Source organism: Dreissena polymorpha, chromosome 9 (assembly GCF_020536995.1).
Source record: "Dreissena polymorpha isolate Duluth1 chromosome 9, UMN_Dpol_1.0, whole genome shotgun sequence".
In the NCBI taxonomy this organism is placed as follows: Eukaryota; Metazoa; Mollusca; class Bivalvia; order Myida; family Dreissenidae; genus Dreissena; species Dreissena polymorpha.
Genome location: NC_068363.1, coordinates 65,908,634 through 65,935,151, shown reverse-complemented (window position 1 = coordinate 65,935,151; position 26,518 = coordinate 65,908,634). Strand labels below are relative to the sequence as shown.

The window sequence follows — 26,518 nt, the reverse complement described above, 5'->3', positions numbered from 1 at the left end:
GTCTCGTCTCGAATGCTTCCTTTAATTATTTCCCACAAAGTATTTGGATTAGCTTCGCGATTGATGTTTGCGATTTCCGATATAGACGCCCGGATACAACTTTGATATTCTTGTTCCAATAAATATGAATTATTTATTTTAAAGTATCCTGGACCTCTGCAATATACATGTAGATTTAATTTAATTGATATTATTGAGTGGTCCGATTTGAACCCTGTGGAAATGTTGCAATCTGCGAGACAATTTACAATGTCCTGAGATATTAAAAAATAATCTAAGCGACAAAATATAGGCGGTCGAGTGTTTGAATGCCATGTGTAAACTTTTTTATGTGGATTTTTTAAACGCCATATATCACATAGGTCATTGTTTTCTATTATTTCTTTTATTTTTTCGTTACATTTTTTATTTGTATCTGATCGACCGTTTAGTTTATCTAACTTATAGTTAATAACAGTGTTAAAATCCCCACCAAGGATTAGTGAATGATCATTATATTTCTGTATATGTATATCCAAAGTGTTAAAAAAATCCGTATTATCCGTGTTTGGACCATAAATATTAAACAAAACAATTAGTTTCCCTTGTATTTCTATTTTCAATAATTGTAGCCTGCCTATTATAATTTCCTCATATTCTAAAATGTTATATTTAAAGTCTAAATCTTTCTTGATAAAAATGCCAATGCCTAGAGAGTTAGAACTATTTCCGCTCAAGAAAAGGTCTCCTCCCCATTGATTACCCCAAGGTGTGTTATCTACATCTGCGTTACAGTGTAGTTCTTGAAGAAAGCATATTTTAAATTTGTTTTGCTTAAGCCATTGAAACATAATGGTACGTTTTGCTGATGATGCTAACCCGTTTGTGTTATAACTACATATTTCGACTGTCATTTATAAAAAAAATGTATTCGTCGTTCTCATCTTTTCAACGACACTGTGTTATAAGTATTTGTAACTCGACCCTTAAAATAAAAGTTTTGGTTACATCCCGAAAAGCAACAGGTACACATGATAAATAAAACTGTTTACAATAACAAAAAGGGAAGGGTTTTGCCATAAAAAAATATATATACAAAAATTGTATAACAGACACATTCAATAAACATATGAACTAATACACTCGGACTAAACTAAATAAACTAATTAGAGCGAGTATGTGTGTGCGCGTGCGTTTGTGCGTGCGTGCGTGCGTGCGTGTGTGTGTGCATGTGTATCTGCGTGTGTATGCTTTTGTGTCCGTGTTCTTATGTGCAAGTGTGCTGAACTTAATATCTAAGAACAGTCCCGTTAATTTTAGCCCCCTAGTGGAAGCTAGATTGCCAAACGGTTACAGAAAAAGCATTATTTAACCTTGTGTATTTATTTAAAGCTGCCCCTGTTTGGTCGTCTAAAACACGAAAACAAAAGTTTAGACAGCCATTATGGCAAATTATAAGAAGATGTGTCTATGTATGCTACAAAACAGTTTTAGCGTGTATGCGTCTTGTGCGCGTGTGCGTGTGTGAGTGTGTGTGTGTTTGACTCCTCTTATCATAACATGCATACACACAATTCTATTCCTCATCTCCAAAAATATCTTATTTATCTTGTAATGTTTCACTTCATAAAACATTTCATATTTAAATTGAACTCGAAAAACTGAAGATCCACATAAAAATAATCTTCAAAAAAGAACAAAAAACAAACAAACAATATTGTGTTATAACAATCACAAGTAAAATAAAACATATACAAGACGAGACAGCCAAGAGATGTGCCTATATACAGCCCTTAAATATTCACAAAGTCTGAGTAATATATTCGCCTCAGATATAGTAAAGCTATTTTTAGGGGAAAAAAAAAACAAAAAAAAACAACAACTGCTAACAATACAATCTTAATCGGATTACTCGTTAAACTTTAGAAGGTACACATTTTAAGCGGTTTTAGTTATATATATGTAGTACACATTTATTCTGACCTATGCACTGCAAATAGCAAGATCTATAACAAAGTATCTAGTTTTTCTAAAAGAAAACAAATGTTATTAAAAACAGCAGCAACAACATTTATACATACATTAGAAGTTTTCATATCTTAAGTATTTCTATATCATAATCACAAACTTGTGCATTTACTTTTTACAATAAAGGCGACAATTACGAATGAAGAAAGACATCAACATATTTACTAAAATAACGTGTTGCAGTTAAGAGTTGGTCTTTTTCATTTATAAAAGTATGCGTACTCTCTTTGTGCGTGCGTGCGTGCGTTTGTGCGTGCGTGCATGTGTGCGTGTGTGTGTGTGCGTGCGTGTGTGCGTGTGTGTGTATGTGTGTGTGTGTGTGTGTGCGTACGCGCGCGTGCGTGCGCGTGCGTGCGTGCGTGCGTGCGTGCGTGCGTGCGTGTGTGTGTGTGTGTGTGTGTGTGATTGTGTGCGCGTGTGTGTGTGTGTGTGTGTGTGTGTGTGTGTGTGTGTGTGCGTGCGTGCGTGCGTGCGTGTGTGTGTGTGTGTGCGTGTGCGTGTATGCCTTTGTGTCTGTGTTCTTATGTGCAAGTGTGCTGAACTTTTTATCTCTAAGAACAGTGCCGTTAATTTTAGCCACCTAGTGGAAGCTAGATTGCTTTAACGGTTACAGAAAAAACATTATTTAACCTTGTATATTTATTTAAAGCTGCCACTGTTTGGCCGTCTAAAACACGAAAACAAAAGTTTAGACAGCCATAATGGCAAGTTATAAGAAGATGTGTCTATGTATGCTACAAAACAGTTTTTAGCGTTTATGCGTCTTGTGCGGGTGTGCATGTGTGAGTGTGTGTGTTTGACTCCTCTTATCATAACATGCATACACACAATTATATTTTTCATCTCCAAAAATATCTTATTTATCTTATAATGTTTCACTTCATAAAACATTTCAAATTTAAATTGGACTCGAAAAACTGTAGATCCACATAAAAATAATCTTTAAAAAAAAACAAACAAAACAAACAAACAATATTGTGTTATAACAATCACAATTAAAATAAAACACATACAAAACGAGACAGCAAAGACGTGTGCCTATATATAGTCCTTAAATATTCACAAAGTCTGAGTTGGTACATTCGCTTCAGATATAGTTAAGCTATTTTTAGGAAAAAAAAAAAAAAAGCAAACAACAACTGCTAACAATACAATCTTAATCGGATTGCTCGTTTAACTTTTAAAGGTACACATTTTAAGCGGGTTTAGTTATATATATGTAGTACACATTTATTCTGACCTATGCTCTGCAAATAACAAAATCTATTTGAAATATATAGTTTTTCTAAAAGAAAACAAATGTTATTAACAACCGCAGCAACAACATTTATACATGCATTATAAGTTTTTATATCTTAAGTATTTCTATATCATAATCACAAAATTGTGCATTTACTTTTTACAATAAAAGCGACAATTACAAATGAAGAAAGGCATCAACAAATTTACTAAAATAACATGTTGCAGTTAAGAGTTGGTCTATTTTATTTATAAAAGCATGCGTTCTCTCTGATTTTCTCATTTTTTTAAACCGATGGCTCGTTTAAATGGTTTGTTGCTCAAGTTATAAAAAAAACAAAACGATTAGATGATCATTATCACGAATGTATGTCCTTTATGTGGTCATTTATGTGTTTGGTATGTTAAGCTAGATACAAATGATTAAACGATATATTAATTATTTATATAAAATATAAACACCTGCTTAACAAATAAGTTTAAATAATTTAAGTAGCCCAAACTATGTTATAAATATTTAATTGCTTCTTAATTCTATAGTATTTATCACCGCACTGTCAAAACTAACGTCTCTGCTTCGGGAAGTTTCCTCGTGGTTTCCGTGGTTTGTTTAATTTACCTGTGGTTGCAAGATCCCCCGAAAACAAACACACTGTGTTTCTGATAGTGTATAAAAAAGAAAAGGTTCTGTTAACACTTTGCGTTCTCAGTTTGGCCAGGGAAGGTCCAACCAGAAACGATATTGTTCTGTGTTGACTTTGTGTGTCTGTTCATTGACATCCCTGTAAAAGATGGCTCCCTCACGTGTCTATGTTGATTTGACAATGTCTGACTGCTTCCTTCTTACACTTGCGAAGACTTCCGCGTTGAGCTTGGTCAGATGGTCATTTACGTAGACTGGTTATGCTTTCTTGCGTAGTAGAACACATGTTCTGACCAAGTTTCATGCAGAGTGAACTATAAATGTAAATGTAACTTTTAAAGTGCTAACAAGGTTTTACTATAGCCATATTGGGATAAATTCCCCGGGCCTGGCGGCTATGTTTTCAACAGAAAGGCAATTTTTTTAACTGATCCAAGATAGCATTAAAACAAATATTCTGACCGAGTGTTATGAAGATTGGACAATAAATGTCACTTTTAGAGCGTTAACAAGTTTTTACTATACCCATATTAGGAAAAATGCCCCTCCTCCTGGTGGCCATGTTTTTTAACCAACCAAAACTATTTTAGAACTGGCCTAAGATATCATTTGGACAAATCTTCTGACCAAGTTTCATTACAATCAGACAGTAAATGTGGCCTCTAGAGTGTTAACAAGGTTTTACTAAAGTAATATACACGTAAAGCCATATAAGGAAAAATGCCCGCCGTCGATTTTCAATAAACCGGAACCATTTGTGAACTCGTGGAAGATATCATTAGAACAAATGTTATTACAAAGTTTCATGAAGATTAGACAATAAATAAGACTTTTAGAGTAAAAACAAGTTTTTACTATATACATATTAGGACAATGCCCCGCCCACTTACTATTGCCATATGTAGCCATATAAGGCAAAGTGCTCAGCCCCCTGGTGGCCATGTTTTTTCAACAGACCAAAAACATTTTGGAACTCAATCAAGATGTCATTTGGACACATTTTGTATGTTCTGACCAAGTTTCATGAAGATCGGACCATACATTTGGCCTCTAGGGTGTTAACATGGTTTTACTATAGCCATATAAGGAACAATCTTGTGATTAAGTTTCCTGAAGATAGGACGATAAATGTGGCTTCAAAAGTGTTAACAGGGTTTTTCTATAGCCATATATAGCCATATTAGGAAAAATGACCCGCCAACTGGCAGCCATGTTTTTCAAGCAACTGAAACGAGCGATCAAAAAGCTCACCATGAGCACATTGTGCCAAGGAGAGCTAAAAACAGCTTGCCATATTTCCTATTTTGGGATTATTAGATATTGAATAAAAATGTATACGTAACAAATGGCTGACTTCAAAATAATGATACAAGTTGTCATGCATATGTTTGCAATGCATTATGATGCTTCTTAAAAAGTTTCATATGGCCTTTTTCCATAGTAATGTGCTATCCAAGACACACTATCCACCAGTGTAAAAACTGTTATCAACGGGAACATATCAGATCCTTTATGTATACATATGTTCATAATATTTGTTTCACTTTGATAGCAAGCGTATTTATATATATCTGAACATAAATAATAAAGTTAATGTAGTTTGAGTATCAGCGACGCTATTTGTCTAGATTTTGTAAGAATAAGTGTATCTGCTAAGCAGATGTGGCAGTATTTCAGAAACAAATCGGTCAACATAATGAATGCAATTAATTGTCAGTTTAAATGTAGTTAACTGAAGCGCAGATGTGGCAGTCAATTGAAATGTAATTAACTGTTGAACAGATAGGACAGTATCTCATAAAATTATCGTTAAAATAAATGAATGCAATAAGTATCTACTTTAATGTCAAACTGACGCCACGCTTTACACAAAGTTTTTCCCCAAGCTGTTGATGTAATTTTGCAACTTCCAATGTTCAGATACATGTGATCTTGCCCAACCAGTTATATATATATATATATATATATATATATATATATATATATATATATATATATAATTGTATGTGTATTTTTATTTATAATATATATTGATATACATTTATTTATATTTTACACTGAAATAACACTGAAATATAGCCAGGCGTGTTTGTCAATCTGTTCTTGCGCCCAAATTTTCAGAAAATGTTCTCCTACATAATATATTTCCACAAATAAAAACGTTATGCTGTTTTGACCGTTAAGATAAAATATGTCAACAGCCTTTTTCAGTAGTCATTACATATCAAAATAAAGTTTAAGTAATTTCGTTTGAATTGTTCTTGTCATAGTCTCATTTTTCACATTAACACAAAAACCTGACTTTGGAATGAATAATCACTATACCAGACGACTTACTGACCATTAGACAACTTTTTTACTATTAGACCAGGGGACTGACTAGGTTATGCTGTAACCCTTTTTCGTGCCGTCAGTGGCGGTGAATATGTACTTTTGGCTACTGGACGTCTCTTTGAATGGACCAATCACGTCGACGCCAAATAGCTCGAAGGGGCCGGAGAACTTTTATTTAAGAAACAGCTACAAAACAAACTTACCAGAATAAAATGCACTTATGTATGCATCATGGAATCACATTTTTCCTTAATACAGTTGCAACATGTATACAGAACAAATAATTATATATATAGCATATTGTTTATCAACTATATGGTAGTTATACATTTTGACAATAATTACTTCTTTATATTTATTATATCGTACGATTCCCTTATTTCGAGCATAACCTAATTTCGATCACTTTGTTTACATTAATAACGCGACTCTCGTGATGATGTCACACGCATGTGCTCCGAGTATTTTGTTTTACTAATATTAGCTACTTCGTTTGAAAATAATTACAGACACGACTTATATAAGGAAAAACTCAGATTAATTGTATTTAAAAATCTTACTTCAACTAAAATAATCCAAATTTATGCATATTTCTTGCTTTTTTCGGTACGCTTCATTAAACTTGCACATAAATTGCAGACCACTGCCCTAGTTTAAACACAACAAATTCATGTATTTAATTTATTTGAATGAACATTCTTTAATTTTTTCACGATTCCCAGAAAATGTTGCATGGAACAATCTGTGAACGTACATCGCGAAAATATGTTACATGACGATATACACACGTTCAGTGGGTAAGCCCTGTCCCGATTGGATGATAATTTTATCAAATCTTTTAATAGAAACATAAATATGCCAAAATTTTATTTGAAGAATTGCGAACGTTATTTCTTTTTCAACTCTTGAGCACTTTTTCGTGTCAATAGTGCTCAAAAGATGATCGACCGATAAAACAGAAATTTGTAAAATGGTAAATAGAAGATATGAAAAAAATAAATTTTCGAAGTTTTTTTGACATCCTGCCGATTGCAATCGAGTACTCTCGCTTTTCGGATGTGACCTTTCGACTCAAGGTAAACAACGCGCGTAGTGTATGTCATTTGCGGGTGTGTATGGAACTATCGGCTTTGCGTGGTTAAACACGCTGTAAAACAACAATTTTGACATTGGTTGAACGGGAATGAAATAAATCTTTAAAAGTACATCGTTTATTGCGGCATTGTTTGAATTAATTCAGAAATTATTTTAGTTGTTTCCTTAACCGCTCGACTCAAGGTAATTGGAGGATACTATATCAAAAAGATTTCATGTACATGCGATACATAAAATCCATCACTTAATCTATGTGTTATTCTTTTAAGGTAATAGGCCATTCGCTTTAAATGACAGTGTCTCAGTGTAATGTTTTTGTCTTTTAACAGGGAATATTGTAGTTAAGTAAAACCTTTATTTGATGAAGCTCAGGTTTCTTGGCAGGTTTTAATGAGTCCGGCTTCTGACAAGCGGCACATGTACTCACCTAAAATATCGGATTGTATTGTTTATGGTAATGTCTGTGTGTGTGCATGTGTATTCAATTCAATTCAATGTTTTATTAGAGTCTCATTCGCACTACATATACAATTAAAATACATATAAAAGCACAGTTGCATGTATGCGACTAATCATAATATGATTTATAAGAGACTATATAATTACATACTTATATACAATTAACAATTATTGACTAACAAATGAATTCCACATCGTTAAAACTTACTTCTATTAAAATAAGTTATTGTAGCTAAGACAATGTGGTTTTACACTTGTCAATATTGTTCATACATTAAAATACCATTTGTTTTTTAAAACCTAGACTAGTCTATAAACTATTTTACAAATGTACAGCATACAACTTTAGTATAAACAATTCATTTAGAATATAAAATATTCCTTCTTTCTTTGAGAATACTAAAGCAGGATTTGGCTGATACATAAAGCAACCTCTCATCTGTAAATATGTATTTAAGTTTCTCAGTATCTGACATGTTGTGAAAATTTGGAGTTCAAATTAAAATGTCCATTAGAATTTTCCTGATATTCACATATAAAGGACATGAACAAGTACATGTATCTCGTCCTCCACTATGTTTTTACAATGGAAACATGTTCGATTACCCAATTCAATATTTTCATATCGACCAGTTTTTAATCTTAGCGGTGCAACACCGGATCGAAACTTAGCTAATGCACTTCTATACACAAATGGTATGTTGTCTTTAACATAAGCTTCTGTTCCAAATTCTATTTTAAATCATCTATACAGTCTCAATGTATTATGACCAACACCTCTAGTTCCAGTATTACTATTGACTGCACTTCTCCATTTGACAATTTCTTTTTCAAAAATCCTAGATTCTAAATCATTTACAATATATTTAATATTGTTAATAGATATATCAACTAAATCAGACATGTTTACATCTATCAGACATGACTTTATTCTAAAATAGCTATTTTTAACATTTCTTGATTTAGACCACAGGTACATTTTCTTATTTATTCTGGAATCATTCATATTTACATTTCTAAAATGTTTTCTAATAACAGCTCCCAATTGCTTTACAATTGGTGGTTTCAAACCCATTTCTCCAAGAACTGCCGCATTAGGGGTGTATTTACCGACACCTAAATGATACCGCATTGCCCGATTCTGGACAGCATTAATACATGAGTAAGGCCACGACTTTTATATTTCTTGGTTTACAAAACCGCCGACCCTAATTTTTGGAAAATGGGAAAAAAATAAAATCGGAAAATCGTCTTTTTTATATATATTTTATTCCCGACCGCACTGAAAAACGAGCGAAACGAGAAAAAAAACGATCCGGTTTGAGTACGGTTGCGAATAAAATCAAGTAAGTACAATCAACGATTGGTTTACATATATTACAGAGATCGGGATATTTTTCAATGTAACACAGTATGTACCAGTCCTTTTATGGGCACTTCTCAAAAATTATTTAATTACAGACAATAGGAAAATCAGCGTCAGTAAAATGTCGACCGCATCAAAATTTATTTCCGAGTCTGGGACGCAACTATATTGTTTAACATGTTTATTATATTAAACAAACCCGATATTATAGTAGATAAAAAAGTATTACCTTGCAATTTGATAATAAGTATAAATAATCCAATAAAACACTGCCATTATTTACGATATATGTGTTTAGGAATTTTGTAAACACGTCCGCCATAATTTATAGGAACTGTACAGAAAGTTAGGAAATCGGAACAAATCGGTATATCTCGGAAAATCATTGATAAATGTATTTGTCGTTTTAATGCTTAGGGCCGAGTAATTTCGGCAAATCGGAACTCAACTTGCGTAAAATACTAGCTCAATTAACCGTTAAACTCCGCCTCCGTTCTCTGCAAAAGATTCGAAGGCGGAGCTATGCACGTGCTATAATTATAATTAAATTGGAGGATTGCAATTGAGAAACAAACGCACGATTGGTTCGGCATGTTGATTGCTAGACAAAGGAAGCCAATTTTGTCGGCGCGAAATTTGTCGCTTTATTGCTTCAGACAGCAAGCGGCTTTCCTTTGATGACGTCAAACTGTCAATTCACACAGACTGCACATTTTCGTAAGACTTTAACTGGCTCCTTGTTAACAATTCCAGTAAAAACACTTGCTAACATTAAACTTTGGATTAAATTATCAAAATAAAGCAAAAGCCAAGTTGACAAATATGATTGTATTAATTCGCGTCAGTTCAAATAAGACGTTTTGCTTTGTAAATCAACGAGTTTTCATGACAACAACAACTTTACCGCGACGACGCGGGGACTGATCTACCTCGATTTTTTTTCATGGACGATGTCATAAGTCCAATAAGAGAAAACACATACTTTGTGTATGAGTAGTTTATCTTATATAAGATTTATGCAACGGGCATCGCATTGCGTAATGGTGCGCATCGAATTACGGAAATGAAGCGCAGTTTTTCGTTTTAATAGGCCAGTTCATTGTTATTGTTTTGATTCCCGATTTTCGCGCATGCGCAATGCACTGGTAGTCAAAAGCATTGCTTACAGCTAACGCAAAGCATATGGATAACGAGACTTGTTTAGTCAATAAATCGAAAAGAAACTAAAAAAACAACACCTAAATAATATTTAAAAAATATAATGTTTAGTGCCAAAAGAATGCATTAACACATTTATTTGCATTTTAAAAGAACGCGTCATTAGCATAAAAGTAATTAAGATTGTCTGAAGACTGAACGACAGACAACTCGACGCAACAAAGAGCTCTATGCATTAGCCGTATAATTATTTGCAGAAAAGCTTCAATAAAAATAATGATACATCTAATTATAAAATTATAATTATCAATTGCATGCGTAAACTATAATAATAAAAAATTAGTGATAGCTAGAATGTGTCAGTGTTTCATTGAAAATAAACGTACTACAAAGCCCTATTAAAAGCGAAGTTCATGACGGTATTTACATGTAATTTTAATTTGGATGGGTGTTGTTCAGAGAATGACTTGAGGAATATTAACATTCAACTGAAAAACACAACCTCACATGATGCAAATTGAACTGTGTATTCATGTATTTTGTAAACTCGTTTCTAGTGATCGAGTATGAGTGACAACTATCTAACAGTTAACACACACGCACAAACACACACACACACACACACACACACACACAACATAATATATATACATATATAATATAATATATACACATTGTTTAATAATTATTTACCCCCATTGATGTCAAACGTTATTTCTTGTTTTTTATGATGTATTTCGTGCATTGCCGTAACATTACATCTTCATACGGAATGACGTATTTATAATTAACCGATGCCCGCTAAATACGTAAAATATTTTTTATTTACATTTTATAATTCATAAATACTTTATTTTTTATAAATAAAACGGGCTTGTATCTTTACCGTGTTCAATTTCCGATAATCTATAGACTTCAAATTTGTACAATAATTATGTAACATATCTAATTTAAGCAACTGTTAAGTATTTCGGTGGTAAATTTATTCAACCAAATGCCTAGTTACTTAATACTACCAGAATGAAGACATGGTGGCATCATCAATTGCGTTTAATGACCAGACTGTCATCTGCCACCTAGTGTGATTTATGACACCATGTTGTTAGTTAGGTCTGGACAATATCTGATCAAAACGAGATAATCGGATTAGGCAGAACAAAGGGGCAATTAAACACCGGAAAACAAAGGCTTAAACGATTTTAAGATTGATGCAAACAATCAAATGAAAACTATTGCATTTAACCAAATGTTTATTTAATGTGTCAACATGTTAGTTTTCCCGGACCAGGGTAAAGGTCCCTGCCCAGACAAATACCATTATGGTTAATTTGTATATGTTTTTTATTTGGATTTGATCTATTTATTCATTGTGTTCAATCTTATTTGTTTCAGAAACGTAGAACAACTTGTTGGCATGTTGAAAAATAAAATCTAAATATAATCGTTTAAATTTAACCGATCACGCTCTATTTCTCCCCATTGATTGTATCTTTCTTTTGACTACCAATATAGCCCGGATGTAAACACGCAGGTGCGCGTGACGTCACGCGTGAACTGGTCTATGGGAGAAGAACGCATGTCATTTAATGGAGTGTTTAAAATTGCCTGATGTTACAAAAGGTGCTTTTAGGTGACTCATTTCATTTGAAGATATAGATGTGTTTCATTGCATAATTTGATTTTTCGTCTCTGTGTTAAGGTTATAAAAGATATGATGTCTTTGTTCTGATGTTATTAGTATTAACTTATTTTTCCAATGATGTTTTTTTTTTTTTTTTTTTTTTTTCGACCGCCCGATGGACCATTTTCAAAATAATTTTTGTAAACCAATAAAAAAAAAAGTCGTGGCCTAAGGTTTATCGCCCCATATTGGTGCACTATAGCTGATAATAGGCCAAACCATAGAATAAAAAAGCTTGGTGAACATGGAATATTGGAAACCTCCAAATGCTTTACTTTTCGAAATAATTTAACCTTGTGCTCTAGAAGCAGACATAGCCACATTTTTTGCTGTTTCATGGTAATCTAAAAATTCATTTAGAACAACGCCAAGATATCTATAACAATGTACAATTTCCAAAGGTGACCATCAGTGTTAAAATTAAAATCAGTTTTCATAAAACTCTTGGGTCTAAAATGACCAATTTTTGATTTTTCACAATTGATATTCATCTTATTATGTAAACACGATGAAGATAGACAATCTAATAAAATTTGGAGGTCTTTAGCATTATCTGCAAGTAGAACAACATCATCTGCAAGTAATAAAATGCATACTCTTTCATCACCTTAGTCAATACCAACTTCTAATGTATTTAACATGGAAACCAAATCATTTATATATAGATTGAACAGCATGGGGGACAACTTGACGCCACACTTGACGTCAAACCACTCGGTAGCAAAGCCATTTACCCTCACACAACACTTAACGTCCCTGTATATAGACAGTATAGCTTGAAGCAAGCGGCCCTGGGGTCCCTCATGCTTTAACTTTTCAAACAGTAGAGTTCTATTGATCATGTCGTTCGCTTTACGGAAATCTATAAAAGCTGCAAATGTTGATAATTTTTTCTAGTTTTCTAGTTTCAATAATGTTTGTCAATGCTTGGACATGATCAATAGTGCTCGTTCCTTTCACAAAACCATTTTGCTCATCCCTAATAATTATTTCACTAGAACACCATCTTGTAATACGATTATTCAAAATGCTACAATAAATTTTGTACATTGTCGGAGCTAGTGTAATTCCCCTGTATGACAAAGGATCTCTAGGATCTGCAGTTGATGATTTGGGTACAGGAGATATAATTCCTTTCGACCACACATTTGGTACTTTACCACTAATAAAACATCTATTGAATAAACTATGTAGCATAACAAGAGCTAGGAATTTCATTAAAACCGGGAGCCTTTCCGGACTTTGCTTCTAAAATACATTTATAAACCTCATCAATATGAATCATTTTATTAAAAACAGAGTTTTCATCTAAGTTATCATTTAAAACAGAGCAAGTGAAGTTGGTGCAGGTGTCTTCAGGGTTAAGAAGATTCTGAAAATCAAGTCGCCATTTATTTAAGACAACATCCGGTTGATTACAAATGGATCCATCGGTCATTTTAACTTCAAAGGGAATTTTCTTCATCCGTTCATTACCCAGACCAATTATGCCTATATCTTTCCAGAATGAACCAGATTAAGCATTGACTGAAGCTTCTAAATCTACCTGGGCTTGATAAACAAAATATCTCTTAGCTCGTTGGACACCTTTATCAAATCAGTTTCTTTTTTTAACATAAATGTGCTTAAAATTAGCCTTATCATTTGGCTTACATTTCAACCATTGTTTCTCTGCAGAACACATTTCTGACCATAACAATGTCAGATCTTCTGACCACCAGGTTTTTTTAGACCTGAGTGTTTTCTTTGAATAGCCAGATGAATACAAAGTTACAACTTTATGGGGTAATTAACTATACATTTCACTGTGTACAATATTAACAAAATTATCATATGCCTCATTTATACTACTTTGAGTCATTAAGGAGCTCTCAAGTTTGTCAATTATAAGAAATAAACTACTTTGAACCATATTATCTGACATAAAAGTGCCAACTACATCTCTAGTAGTAAAATTTACTCTTTCTACAGAAATATGCTCATGAGAATTTTCATTTATATCAATACTATTGCTAACATTGGTCAAAAGTAAATTCCATCTTAACAAAGAGTGGTCCGGAAGAACATTCTTGCCACGCTGGTCAAAAAGTGATGCTCTATCAACAACCTCTGAAACTTTGAGCACCTGGAATTGACCAAATTTATCCATAGACTCATATGGTACAAGGCAATAATCTACAACCGAAGCACCTTGGGGACCAATGAATGTTAAATCATTCTTACACGATTCTTCTCTGCCATTTAAAATGGAAAAATTTACATTGATTAAAAATTGAATTAGCAAATCACCAAGAACACAAGAACAATATCAGGGTGCAGGATCAATCAGAGGTTGACATGGGTTTACACACAGGCTGGACAGAATGTAAACAAACTGTAACATCTTATTTTTTGCAAATATATCAAGTTATTGTAATGCATTTGCAAAAATTGTTAGTGCATAAAACAGTTGTTCTTGCTGTTTGTGCCTATATCTTAAGATTTAAGAATAAATCCATTTAGAAATCTGATATTTTGATTGCCAAAAAATATCACATTGCGTGTAGCATAAGAAAACTGCAGGCTTCATATACTTAAATAAAGAAATTCTGGTGTATTTCACATTGCCATAAGCAGCATAAAAAACTGTATATTATTAACTTAAGTAAAAAAAAATTAAGACAAATTGTTGTAAAATGAAATGTGGCAAAAAGCTCTACTAATACAGGTGTGTTTACATCCATTAACTTTTATTTGTGAACCACACAGTCACATGATTCTGCACCCGGAATATATAGGCATTAAAAGAACAACCACTGTAAATGCATTATAACTAGAGCAACCATAGAGTGGTATAGGACTAACATGAGCAAACAGAGTCTGAGAATAACAATAACAACCATATGACATTACAAGAACAACTCTAGTATGGGCATTTCAAGGACAACAACCATTATTACCGTTATTACCTGAACAACCATGGTGTATTTTCACAAGAACAACCATAGTATAGACATTAAAAGAACAAAACATAGTATGGGATGACTAAGAACAAACATAGTGTGGGAATAACAAAAACAACCATTATGTGGGTTTTACCAGAACATCCATAGTATGGGCATTACAAGAACAACCATAGTATTGATATGACAAGAACAACCATAGTATGGGCATTACAAGAACAACCATAGTATGGGCATAACAAGAACATCCATAGTATTGGCACTACAAGACCATCCATAGTATTGATATTACAAGAACAACCATTGTATGGGCATTACAAGAACAACCATAGTATGGTCATTACAAGAACAACCATAGTATTGATATGACAAGAACAACCATAGTATGGGCATTACAAGAACAACCATAGTATGGGCATTACAAGAACAACCATAGTATTGATATGACAAGAACAACCATAGTGTGGGCATTACAAGAACAACCATAGTATGGGCATTACAAGAACAACCATAGTGTGGGCAATACAAACAAAACAATAACATTGTTGGTGTGGACAAAACAATACAACCATGCTGTGGTCATAACAAAAACAACTAAAGTACAGACATTAGGTGAACAGAAATTAAAAGAGTTCCTGGACTCACACTCCAGAAAGCATGAAATTATAACAACCTTAAGTGATTGTTGAACCAAATGATTTTTATAATGCATTTTAAACATTCAAATCATGTAAGTGGACCAAATATTTGGTTTAATAATTACAAAGTCACACTATTTCTTGTAGATCTATTCAATACAGTGTAAAATATTATTTAATGAAATGAAAACAAAGTGGTGGTCAAAGTATTTTATGTTCATAACAGCAAAAAGATTTTATATAGAGTAAATTAATGTCTTATATATCGTTAAGTAGATAGCAAAGCAACAACTAGTTTAAGCTGTTATTTATATACACAACCAACTATTTTAAGCTTTTACGATCATTTGTATTGAATATATAATGCGGGTAATTTAAATTTTAACACGGTTATTATTCATTTAAAATAGTAAAGCATGATTGCACAGTGGATTTAAATAAACAACTGTTTTACGATTGCTGTTAAACAGCTACTTACTAACTATGTAGAACACATTCTCACATGCATGTAACTGTGGCCCAAAACCATCATTCAACCATTGTACATCTTATTATACACATAAACTCAGTAATGAATATTTGCCCTCTCATCCAAACACCTTAATTCACTCAAACTCACCTGTGTTTAACAAAATAATATTCCACTAAGAGTTTAAAACACAACAAACCAACTTTATTCTGTCCACCAATGTATTTCCATCTTTAAGCAATAAGATCAAACATCCTTTTTTGAACAATTTTAACATCCATTGTTAAGCTTTATTTTAACATGTTAACCTTTCGTCCACAATGAGCACAACACTTGGACAACAAAACCATCACAATAACCATGGATGTTGACACAGTTTTAATTTTGGCCACATTGTGAACACTGTGTGTTTACTGTTCATCTAAATCTGAAAACTGCTCGCTGTATAAAACATAATATAAAATGGTCTCTTCACGGTTCGGTGGCCGCTGATCAAGATTGTAACACATCTACTGTCCTCCACGTTATGGGACATTACTCACTCTATGGAGACTCTACACACACCGTCCAATGATAGTTAAGTACCTTTAACACGTCAAAAAAGAATTTGTAAGCCCTTTATTTCGAAATACAGAGAGATATTTGTGTAATAAAATATGCTAATGATTTTTAAACCAGACGTTATAGGCCTTTGCTATTTTCAATTGAATCAAGAAAATTTGAAAAAATGGAATAAGAATGTTTGTCATGTGACAAGGGTATAAGAGTGTCCCAACAATAAAAGTATTATTTTATCATTTTTTTTACTACCAAGAATGGCAAAGTTGTGCTTCATGAAACTGTAGTTTTCGAATTTACGACTGTAATTTTATTAAATTTCTTCACTGTTTAATGTTCAGAAGGTGTAACATTTTTTTATTTAAAAAATCATCATACAAATATTCAATTAAATTTACATACAAATACAATTTAATACGTTTTAATGATTCAATCAGGAATTAAAAGTATATTGGTAACAGAGATTTTAAACTTTGGAACATTATCTATTGTGTAACAGCTAAAATGAACAAGCAATTATTGCATGATTTTACTAACTATTAATATGGGTTATATTATATAAAAAAAATCATAGAAATGTTTATATATCAAACAAAATAGATTAAATATTTAAGATCTTAATATATTAAAAAGTTTATACACGCAAATCAACAAGGATAACTCTAGCACTGATTGTCTTTTAAAGTAAGCAAGATAATATAGTTATCTCCCTTGTACTGAATCTAAGATTTTCCAAGCGTATCAGAATTTAAACCAGAGAAATCTTACTCTTTTTTTGCATCAGTGTAAACGAAAAAACTCTCACCAACTTTTGTACAATTTCCAAAGCAACTATTCAGCATTTATATAAGAATTCTAGTTCAAACATTGGTTAAGAATTTTAGTGATATGCAAGCTTTTGTTTAGAATTCTGGTGATATTCAAACATCAGTTTAGAACAGAGACGTCTCTGGTTTAGAATTAAAACTTATACAAACCTTACTATTGATATTTGCATGTTTAGGGATTGAAATGTGTTCACAAAATTAGGATTGAATAAAATAAATAATCATAGGTCACAATTGAATCAATCGGACTATCAATAGGTAAAGACACATAAAAATGAGTCGCACTCTGTGAAAAGGTGGTATAAGTGTCGTATATGAGGCTTATCAGGGACGACACTTTCCGCCAATATTGGCATTTTTCTAAGAAGGGACTTTCTTCTAACAGAAAATATCATAAAAGCGGAAAGTGTCGTTTCTGATTAGCATGTGGATTGCACAACTTATCTGGAACAAAACTTTATGCACATGCATCAAACTCCTTTCTCACAGAGCACTGCTGCTCAAATTCATTAATTGACAAATTTACAAAAACCCATCTACTGAGAATATGTAACAAAACATCTTATATTTTTTATTTCACATCCCATCACTCAAAATTGGCGGATATTTACTTGCCATCTCAGCCCTACTTGATATTTGAAAGGCAAAAAATACATTTATCCTGTGAACATTAATTGTAATGTGTTTTGCACCTGTATACGAAATCTACTTTTTGCCCATTAATAAACTTGAAACTTCAAACTTGCTAATTTGATGAAACGCCTATTTATATAATTATATTTAATGGCGTTGTACAAAACATATATATGTACATAATATTGATAAAAAATAAGATGTATTGAAAATATTATGTAGCATTAATTAAAGGATTAATGATATATATGTGTAATATAAATAATAATGCTGTAAGAAACTTAAGCAATAAAACAATACCGGCTAAACTATTAAAACACGGTAAAAGTAAAATATTATGTAATAAATTGGTATAATTAGGGTTAAGACAATAGTTATAATGATTTTATGAGCAAATATTTGGCAACATAAAGACACTGTTTTTCATTAACTAAAAGGATACGTAAAAGGATATTTCTGCACTCTGGCTGTCGGATCCCACAGCTTTTAGTCACCTGTCACCCTTAAGGACACGTCTTTTGGGTTTTAACCTTATTTGTACTGTCGTGACTACAAGTCACAAATAGACTGACCAAGTGTGACTACAAGACACAGCTTGAAGGTTAAAATTACAGTGTGACTATAAAACACAACTAAATGGCCTAAGCGTGACTAAAAGACAGCTGGTTGATGTAACTCAATCATTGAGCAAAGAAGCCCTAATGATTCTTGGTTAACAGGCACTTGTACAATAAGTATCCTTTTCGAGCAAAGAAACCCGCACAAGTCTTTAATTTCTTGGTCCTCCGAGTCCTAGTGACAAATAAGCCCGTACAACTGAGTCTCGTTTTTTTTGTTTTTTTTTTACAATGTGTTCTTTTCGCCATAATTTTGTTCCCTTGAAGGTATGTCAAAGCCTCATTAGTTGCCATGGTATATATTGGTTGTTATGGATAGGTTTGCACGACAGGCAATTAAACAAGGTACAAAGCGTTGAGGGAATGGTTTGTGGGCAGAGCATGAGGGAGTGGTTAGTGGATGGAGCATGAGGGAGTGGATTGTGGATGGAGAATGAGGAAGTGGTTTGTGGATGGAGCATGAGGGAGTGGTTTGTGGATGGAGAATGAGGGAGTGGTTTGTTGATGGAGCATGAGGGAGTGGTTTGTTGGCGGAGCATGAGGGAGTGGTTTGTGGATGGAACATGAGGGAGTGGTTTTTGGATGGAGCATGAGGGTGTGGTTTGTGGATGGAGAATGAGGGAGTGGTTTTTGGATGGAGCATAAGGGTGTGGTTTGTGGATGGTGCATGGGGGAGTGGTTTGTGGATGGAGAATGAGGGAGTGTTTTGCGGATGGAGAATGAGGGAGTGGTTTGTGGAAAGAGAATGAGGGTGTGTTTTGTGGATGGTGCATGGTGCATAGGGGAATTGTTTGTGGATGGAGATTGAGGGAGTGGTTTGTGGATGGTGCATGGGGTGGTTTATGAATGGAGAATGAGGGAGTGGTTTTTGGATGGAGAATGAGGTTAGTGTATGTGGATGGAACATGATGGCAATGTATGTGGTGGAGAAAAAGGGTAAGTGTATGTGGGTGAGCATGATGGCAATGTATGTGGTGGAGAATGAGGGTAGTGTATGTGGGTAGAGCATGAAGGCGGGTTATGTGGGTGGAGATGTGGTTGTAGTATGAGAGTAAGTTATGTGGGTGGAACATGAGGTAGGGGAATATGGATAGAACATGGGGGTGGATTATATGGGTGGAGCATGTTGTAGGGTATGTGGGTGGATAATGATGGTGGGTTAAGAGGGTTAGGTATGTGGGTGAATCATTAGGGTGGGGTATGTTGGTGGCTCATTAGGGTGGGGTATGTTGGTGGTATTTGAGTGGGAGTTACGTGGATGTAACATGAGAGTGGGGTTTGTGGGTGGAGCATGGGGGTGGTGTATGTGGATGGGGCATAGGGGTAGTGTATGTGGATAGAGCATGGGGGTAGTGTATGTGGATGGAGCATGGGGTAGTGTTTGTGGATGGAGCATGGGGGTAGTGTATGTGGATGGAGCATGGGGGTAGTGTATGTGGATAGAGCATCATGACGATGTATGTGGTGGAGAATGAGGGGAGTGTATGTGGGTGGGTCATTAGAGTGGGTAATGAGTGTATGTGGGTGGGTCATTAGAGTGGGTAATGAGGGTGAAGTATGTGGGTGGTTCATAAGGGCGGGGTGTGTGGATGGACATGAGGATGGATTATATGGATGGACATGAGGGTAGTGTATGTGGGTGTAGCATGAGGGTGAGGTATGTGGGTGGCTCATGAGGGTGGGTTATGTGGGTGTAGCATGAGGGTGGTGTATGTGGGTGGAGCCTGAGATAGGGGATGTTGGTGGAGAATGAGGGTGGGGTTTGTGGGTGGAGCATGGGGGTAGTATATGTGGGTTGAGCATGATGGCAAGGTATGTGGGAGGAGTATGAGGGTAGTGTATGTGGGTGGACATTGAGTATGGGTTGTGTGGGTGTAGCATGAGGGTGAAGTATGAGGGTGGATCATGAGGGTGGGGTTTGTGGATTAAACATGAGGGTGGTTTATATGGGTGGGGCGTGATGGTAGCGTATGTGGTTGACCACGAGGGTGATGTATGTGGGTGGATCATGAGGGTTGGTTATGTGGTTGTAGCATGAGGGCGGGGTATATTGGTGGAGTATGAGGATGATGAGGTATGTGGTTGTAGCATGAGTAGGTTATGTGGATGTAGCATGAGGGTGAGGTATGTGGGTTGATCATAAGAGTAGGGGAAGTGGCTGGAACATGAAGGTGGGTTGTATGGGTGGAACATGAGGGTGATGTATTTGGGTTGAGCATGAGGGTGGGTTATGTGGGCGGAGATGTGGGTGTAGCATGAGGGTGATGTATGAGGGTGGGGTATGTGGGTTGAACATGAGGGTGGTTTATATGGGTTGAACATGATGGTAGTGTATGTGGGTGAAGCATGAGGGTGGGGTATATGAGTGAAGCATGAGGGTGGGGATGTTGGTGTAGCATAATGGTGATGTATGTGGTTGTAACATGCGGGTGGGGATGTGGGTGTAGCATGAGGGTGAGATATGAGGTTGTTGCATGAGGGTGGGGTATGTCGGTGTAGCATAGTGTGGATTTTGTGGATTGAGCCTGAGGGTGAGGTATGTGGATGGAGCATCAGGGTATGTTAGCGAAGTAGGATGGGATTCCCAATATATGTATGGTTTAAGTGTTATTTCTGGGTAAAATAATCACTATTACTTTGTTTAAGTACTCATAATCAGATGGTATGTCCTGTATTGTGATCCCTGCCTTGTATGTTTTTAAAATTATCTTTTTGCAGGTGCCTGGATGTTACTGCTTTTATGGACAGGAAGGGATACCCGTGTTGTGCTTGTGTGAGGCCCTTGTAGATGATGTTGAAGTGAGAGCTACATATAGCGAGAGTGTGTTTGGGGGAAATGATGTTTCAACAACTGAGACACCACAGAGAATAGTTTGGAACATAATGAACTTGTTGCATGATTTGTGATCAGGGTCACTGTGTGTGCCTCACATGATAGTGGCCGTATTGCTGGCGGTGTGCCTTTTGCGGTGCTGCTCTCCACCCCTCCAAGTTTGCAAATATGGCGGCGTTGATAGAAATATGCATTTAGCATTATTTGTTTGCAATTTCAATTTGTTTGTTATACTGTCCTATTTCAATTGGATCACTGTAATTAATGTAGTTACGAGCGCTATGCCAGTACATCCCCTAATCACCTAACTACTGACCCCTCACATGCCATCTATACGCAGGTCAAAGAATCCACTTCCGGGCCCCTGTGAAACTTGTTAACAGACTTCTTTCTTGCCACTATATGGAAATTGTGTATGTGTTAACAGGAAAGCATCCCTGACTCCTATCACATGATGTGTTTAATATAAAAACAGGGGTATGTAAAAAATTGTTTCTGTAAGCTGCACTTTATTGCAAAATATGTTGTTTTCTTACCAAAGAATCTTAGCTTTTTTCATTTTTAATTCGTTTTGTCTGTGATACTAGTATCTTTGATTTTATCTATGTAAACAATTATATATATATTAGAAATATCAAACATCTCATATATTAACCGTTCTCAGATTCGACCACCTCCTTTTCATACCAATTGTTCTTGGCTTTAAGAATGCATTGTGCTATTTTATGTCAAATACAAATTTTGCTTATGTTATGCTATGAAATGAAATGTAATTTTACATTATGTTAATCAATAATTCATTTTGACCTAGTGTTATATTTTATATGAACCATCATTTAGAGGCCCTCGACTACATGTATGTGTTATTTAATCATGACTGGGGTCCGAACTGGCTACGTGTAGGAAGTAAAATATTTCATACAGAATTGAATTGCTAAATAACTGATAAAATAACTTCCTACCGGACATGTTTCCAATTTGATGGGGCTGGTGGATGGGCAGATATCAGACATAAGCAAAGAACAACACAAATTATGACGCACAATGAGAAATTTACTGGATTAAAGCATTTTGATGACTTAGGGGAAGAGTTCAGCTTGAAATGTCACATTTTACTCTATTATTCCCGGTTCATGAATGTCTTCCTATCAGAACATTAGAATATATTGCTGTAATGTTGTAATTATGCACTTGCACACTTCAGTATGTGGTGCATTACAACTAGTGCTTAGGGTATTTTTTACATTGTCAGATACATGTAACAGTTCCGATAGACATCAGTGCAGCCAGATTTTTACAAACAAGAGTGTTAACAAGGTTTTTCTATAGCCATATCAGGTAATCATAACAAATGTTCTGACCAAGTTCCACGAAAATTGGAGTATAAATTATGACTTCTAGAATGTTAACAAGGTTTTTCAATTGCCATGTGAGCAAATATGCCCCCTAGCGGTCATGTTTTTCAATGAACCCGAACCAGTATCAAACGTTCTAACAAATGAGATATCATTAAGACAAATTTTGTGACCAAGTTTCATGAAGATTGGACTATAAATGAGACTTCTAGAGTGTTAATAAGCTTTTTCTTTATTTTGACCTTGTGACCTAGGTTTTGACCTTGTGTGACGGAGTTTCGAACACAACGAAGATATCATTGGGACAAATTTTCTAACCAATTTTCAAGGCAATCAAGCAATAAATGTGGCCTATAGAGGTTTAACAAGGCAAAATGTTGACGGTGCATGAAGGACAAAAGGTGATCCAAAAAGCAAACTATGAGCACGTTGTGCTCAGGTGAGCTAAAAATAAGAAACTTAACATTACATGTTTTATTAAACAAATGTCATCTTTATTTTCACTAGACTAAATTTCCAGTACTTGGTATTCGTAATATCATAGTCATAGAAGTGAAGATTATGCACATATACAGTACATAGATTAGTATGTTCACACATTCAAATATATGACTGTTAGATTAAATTATTTCTTTATCACAGTCATTCTCAAGATTTATAAAAGTCATATCACGGTGATAATTGTTTCATCAATCCCTTTACCGGTTTGGCCGTTGGTGGGAAATGAGTGACGACGATACAGAAATCCTCCTCCAGTCAGGTATGTGAAGAAGTTCCCCTGCTGATCGTTGAGAAGTACTGCACTGCTGGCGTTTCCATCGAGTCTTTAATGACTCCCTTTGTCGATGTTGAATCCTCTCTTAAAGTGCCATAGGCCATCATGCCACAAGCGGTCGAAAACTTTCTAGCAGTCGATGAAGTTGTAAAAGAGGTCACATTGGCGTTGAAGGTGTTTCTCAATGATTCAGATTCTAACGGATTGCTACCTGTACACAGATAGTTACATATCAATAATTGAAAGGTAAAAACTCCCTGCAAAATGGACCAGAACGCTGTAACAAGGATGTGTATTTACATCCTTAAGAGATATTGCATATCAAATTTCTTCAACTGTGAATCAGTATTGTCTGATACCTCAATCAGAATTTAAAATTGTAAAAGATGGAAGAACCGATATCGTGTAGGACAGGCACGATAATCAGGATAAATTTTTGTAGAAACTGCAAATGCACTTCCATCAAATAGGAATTCTGATGGACGGACACAACAGTTACTGTAATTATGCTCCACCATTTCAGGCAGCTTTAAATAATATGGGGCTTGAACCCATGTCTGCCAAAACACGAGCACACTTGTCGAATGTGTCTTGTTCTGAGAAAACTGGGCAAAATGCATGTGCGTAGTGTCGTCCCAGATTAGCCTGTACAGTCCGCACAGGCTAATCAGGGACGACACTTTCCACTTAAACTAGATTTTTGGTAAAAAGAGACTTCCTTTAAACGAAAAATACCATTAAAGTGGAAAGTGTCGTCCCTGATTAGCCTATGCGGAGGTGTTTGTTACTTAAAGTGATTTGGGCATCTAACAGTTTATAGGTGTCTTATCGCAACCGTTGTTTATTTTTGGTGTTTTCTCTTCATATACCCTTATATTTGTTAATGCAGCATCAACATACTAAAAAATATCCCGGAAAGAGAAAAATAATGCTTTTGAATATCAACCGTACTTTCGTTTTGACAACTGAGGACAGAAACGATTCGATTTACAATGTGAATCTAAAATGAGTTTTATCCAGATTCGTTCATACGTCACAAAGACACTATTTTGTTTTACGGATCATTTAGGCTTACAGGACTCACCAGTCATGTAAAATATCGAATATAATATATATATTTTATAAACAACTGGTAGCAAGATGAGTTGCAGATAATTGGTCAGTAACCACATTTTAACTAACTCTTTTGACCTGTTAATTATTTTCAGCTCAATTCAACAGTGACAAATACCCATTATATCACTTTAAATATAGATTTTTACTTCAATCTTTATGCCGTGACTTGGTCAAATGTTGAATGAATGTTAAAGTAACTAGCTTAAACAAATAAAGCCTCAACATGAAGTTGATTGATACCTTTTTTGATATATAATCTACATATCTATCATTGATTTGACCAATTAATGGGCATGGAAGAACATAATTTTATAGACTATTTCTGACTTAAATTTGCCAACATAACATAACCTGTTATACTTATCTATTATTACAACAACACAAATATAAGAACAATAATTTTATTCTTTATATAAGTGCATGTATTTACTAATTAATTAATTGTGACATTTATATACATTTAATACTTCTTCAACCTTTAGCATTGTGTTTAATTTTGCGCAAAAATAAATTAAAATAATGCTAAAAAATAAGTACCACATTTAACAATCATAAATATAAACAAGAGGGCCATGATGGCCCTGAATCGCTCACCTGACTAACCAAATACAATTCCAACCCAGTTTTCATCAAGATAAACATTCTGACCAAATTTCAAAAAGATTAGATGAAAACTGTGACCTCTATGGTCTACACAAGGTTTTTCTAATATTTGACCTATTGACCTAGTTTTTGACCCCAGGTGACCCAAATACAATCCCAACCCAGATTTCATCAAGACAAAGATTCTGACTAAATTTCATGAAGATTGGATGAAAACTGTGACCTCTATTGTCTACACAAGGTTTTTCTATTATTTGACCTAGTGACCTAGTTTTTGACCCCAGATGACCCAAATACAATCCCAACCCAGATTTCATCAAGATAAACATTCTGACCAAATTTCATAAAGATTGGATGAAAACTGTGACCTCTACTGTCTACACAAACAAATTGTTAACGGTTTTTCTATTATTTGACCTAGAGACCTAGTTTTTGACCTCAGATGGCCCAAATACAATCCCAGCCCAGATTTCATCAAGATAAACATTCTGACCAAATTTCATAAAGATTGGATGAAAACTGCGACCTCTATTGTATACACAAGGTTTTTCTATTATTTGACCTAGTTTTTGACCTAGTGACCTAGTTTTTGACCCCAAGTGACCCAAATACATTTCCAAGCCAGAATTCATCAAGATAAACATTCTGACCAAATTTCATAAACATCGGATGAAAACTGCGACCTCTATTGTCTATACAAAATTTTTCTATTATTTGACCTAGTTTTTTACCTAGTGACCTAGTTTTTGACCCCAGATAAACCAAATACAATCCCAACCCATATGTTATCAAGATAAACATTCGGACTAAATTTCATAAACATTGGATAAAAACTGTGACCTCTACTGTCTACACAAACAAATTGTTGATGATTTTTCAATTGATTGACCTAGTGACCTAGTTTTTTTACCCCAGATGACCCAAATACAATCCCAACCCAGATTTCATCAAGATAAACATTCTGACCAAATTTCATAAAGATTGGATGAAAACTGCGACCTCTATTGTCTGCACAAGGTTTTTCTATTATTTGACCTGTTATGTGACCTAGTCTTTGACCTAGTGACCTAGTTTGTGACCCCAGATGACCAAAATACAATCCCAACCCAGATTTCATCAAGATAAACATTCTGACCAAATTTCATAAAGATTGGATGAAAACTGTGACCT

General features: G+C 34.6%; 2 protein-coding genes across 2 annotated transcripts; both read right to left on the bottom strand.

The window, feature by feature from the left end:
- Positions 1 to 20,349: 20,349 nt before the first annotated feature.
- On the bottom strand, positions 20,350 to 20,676 carry LOC127846122 (histidine-rich glycoprotein-like). The gene has a single exon (XM_052377297.1). It carries the CDS (start codon positions 20,674 to 20,676, stop codon positions 20,350 to 20,352), a length of 327 nt encoding a protein of 108 aa, XP_052233257.1.
- A 9-nt stretch (positions 20,677 to 20,685) lies between these two features.
- LOC127846120 (uncharacterized) lies at positions 20,686 to 21,168 on the bottom strand. Its single transcript, XM_052377296.1, has one exon. It carries the CDS (start codon positions 21,166 to 21,168, stop codon positions 20,686 to 20,688), a length of 483 nt encoding a protein of 160 aa, XP_052233256.1.
- Positions 21,169 to 26,518: the final 5,350 nt, after the last annotated feature.

Bases quoted from the DNA above. Each gene is read 5' to 3' on its own strand.
- LOC127846122 (XM_052377297.1), bottom strand. From the start codon at position 20,676: ATGATCCACCCACATACATCACCCTCGTGGTCAACCACATACGCTACC.
- LOC127846120 (XM_052377296.1), bottom strand. From the start codon at position 21,168: ATGCTACACCGACATACCCCACCCTCATGCAACAACCTCATATCTCAC.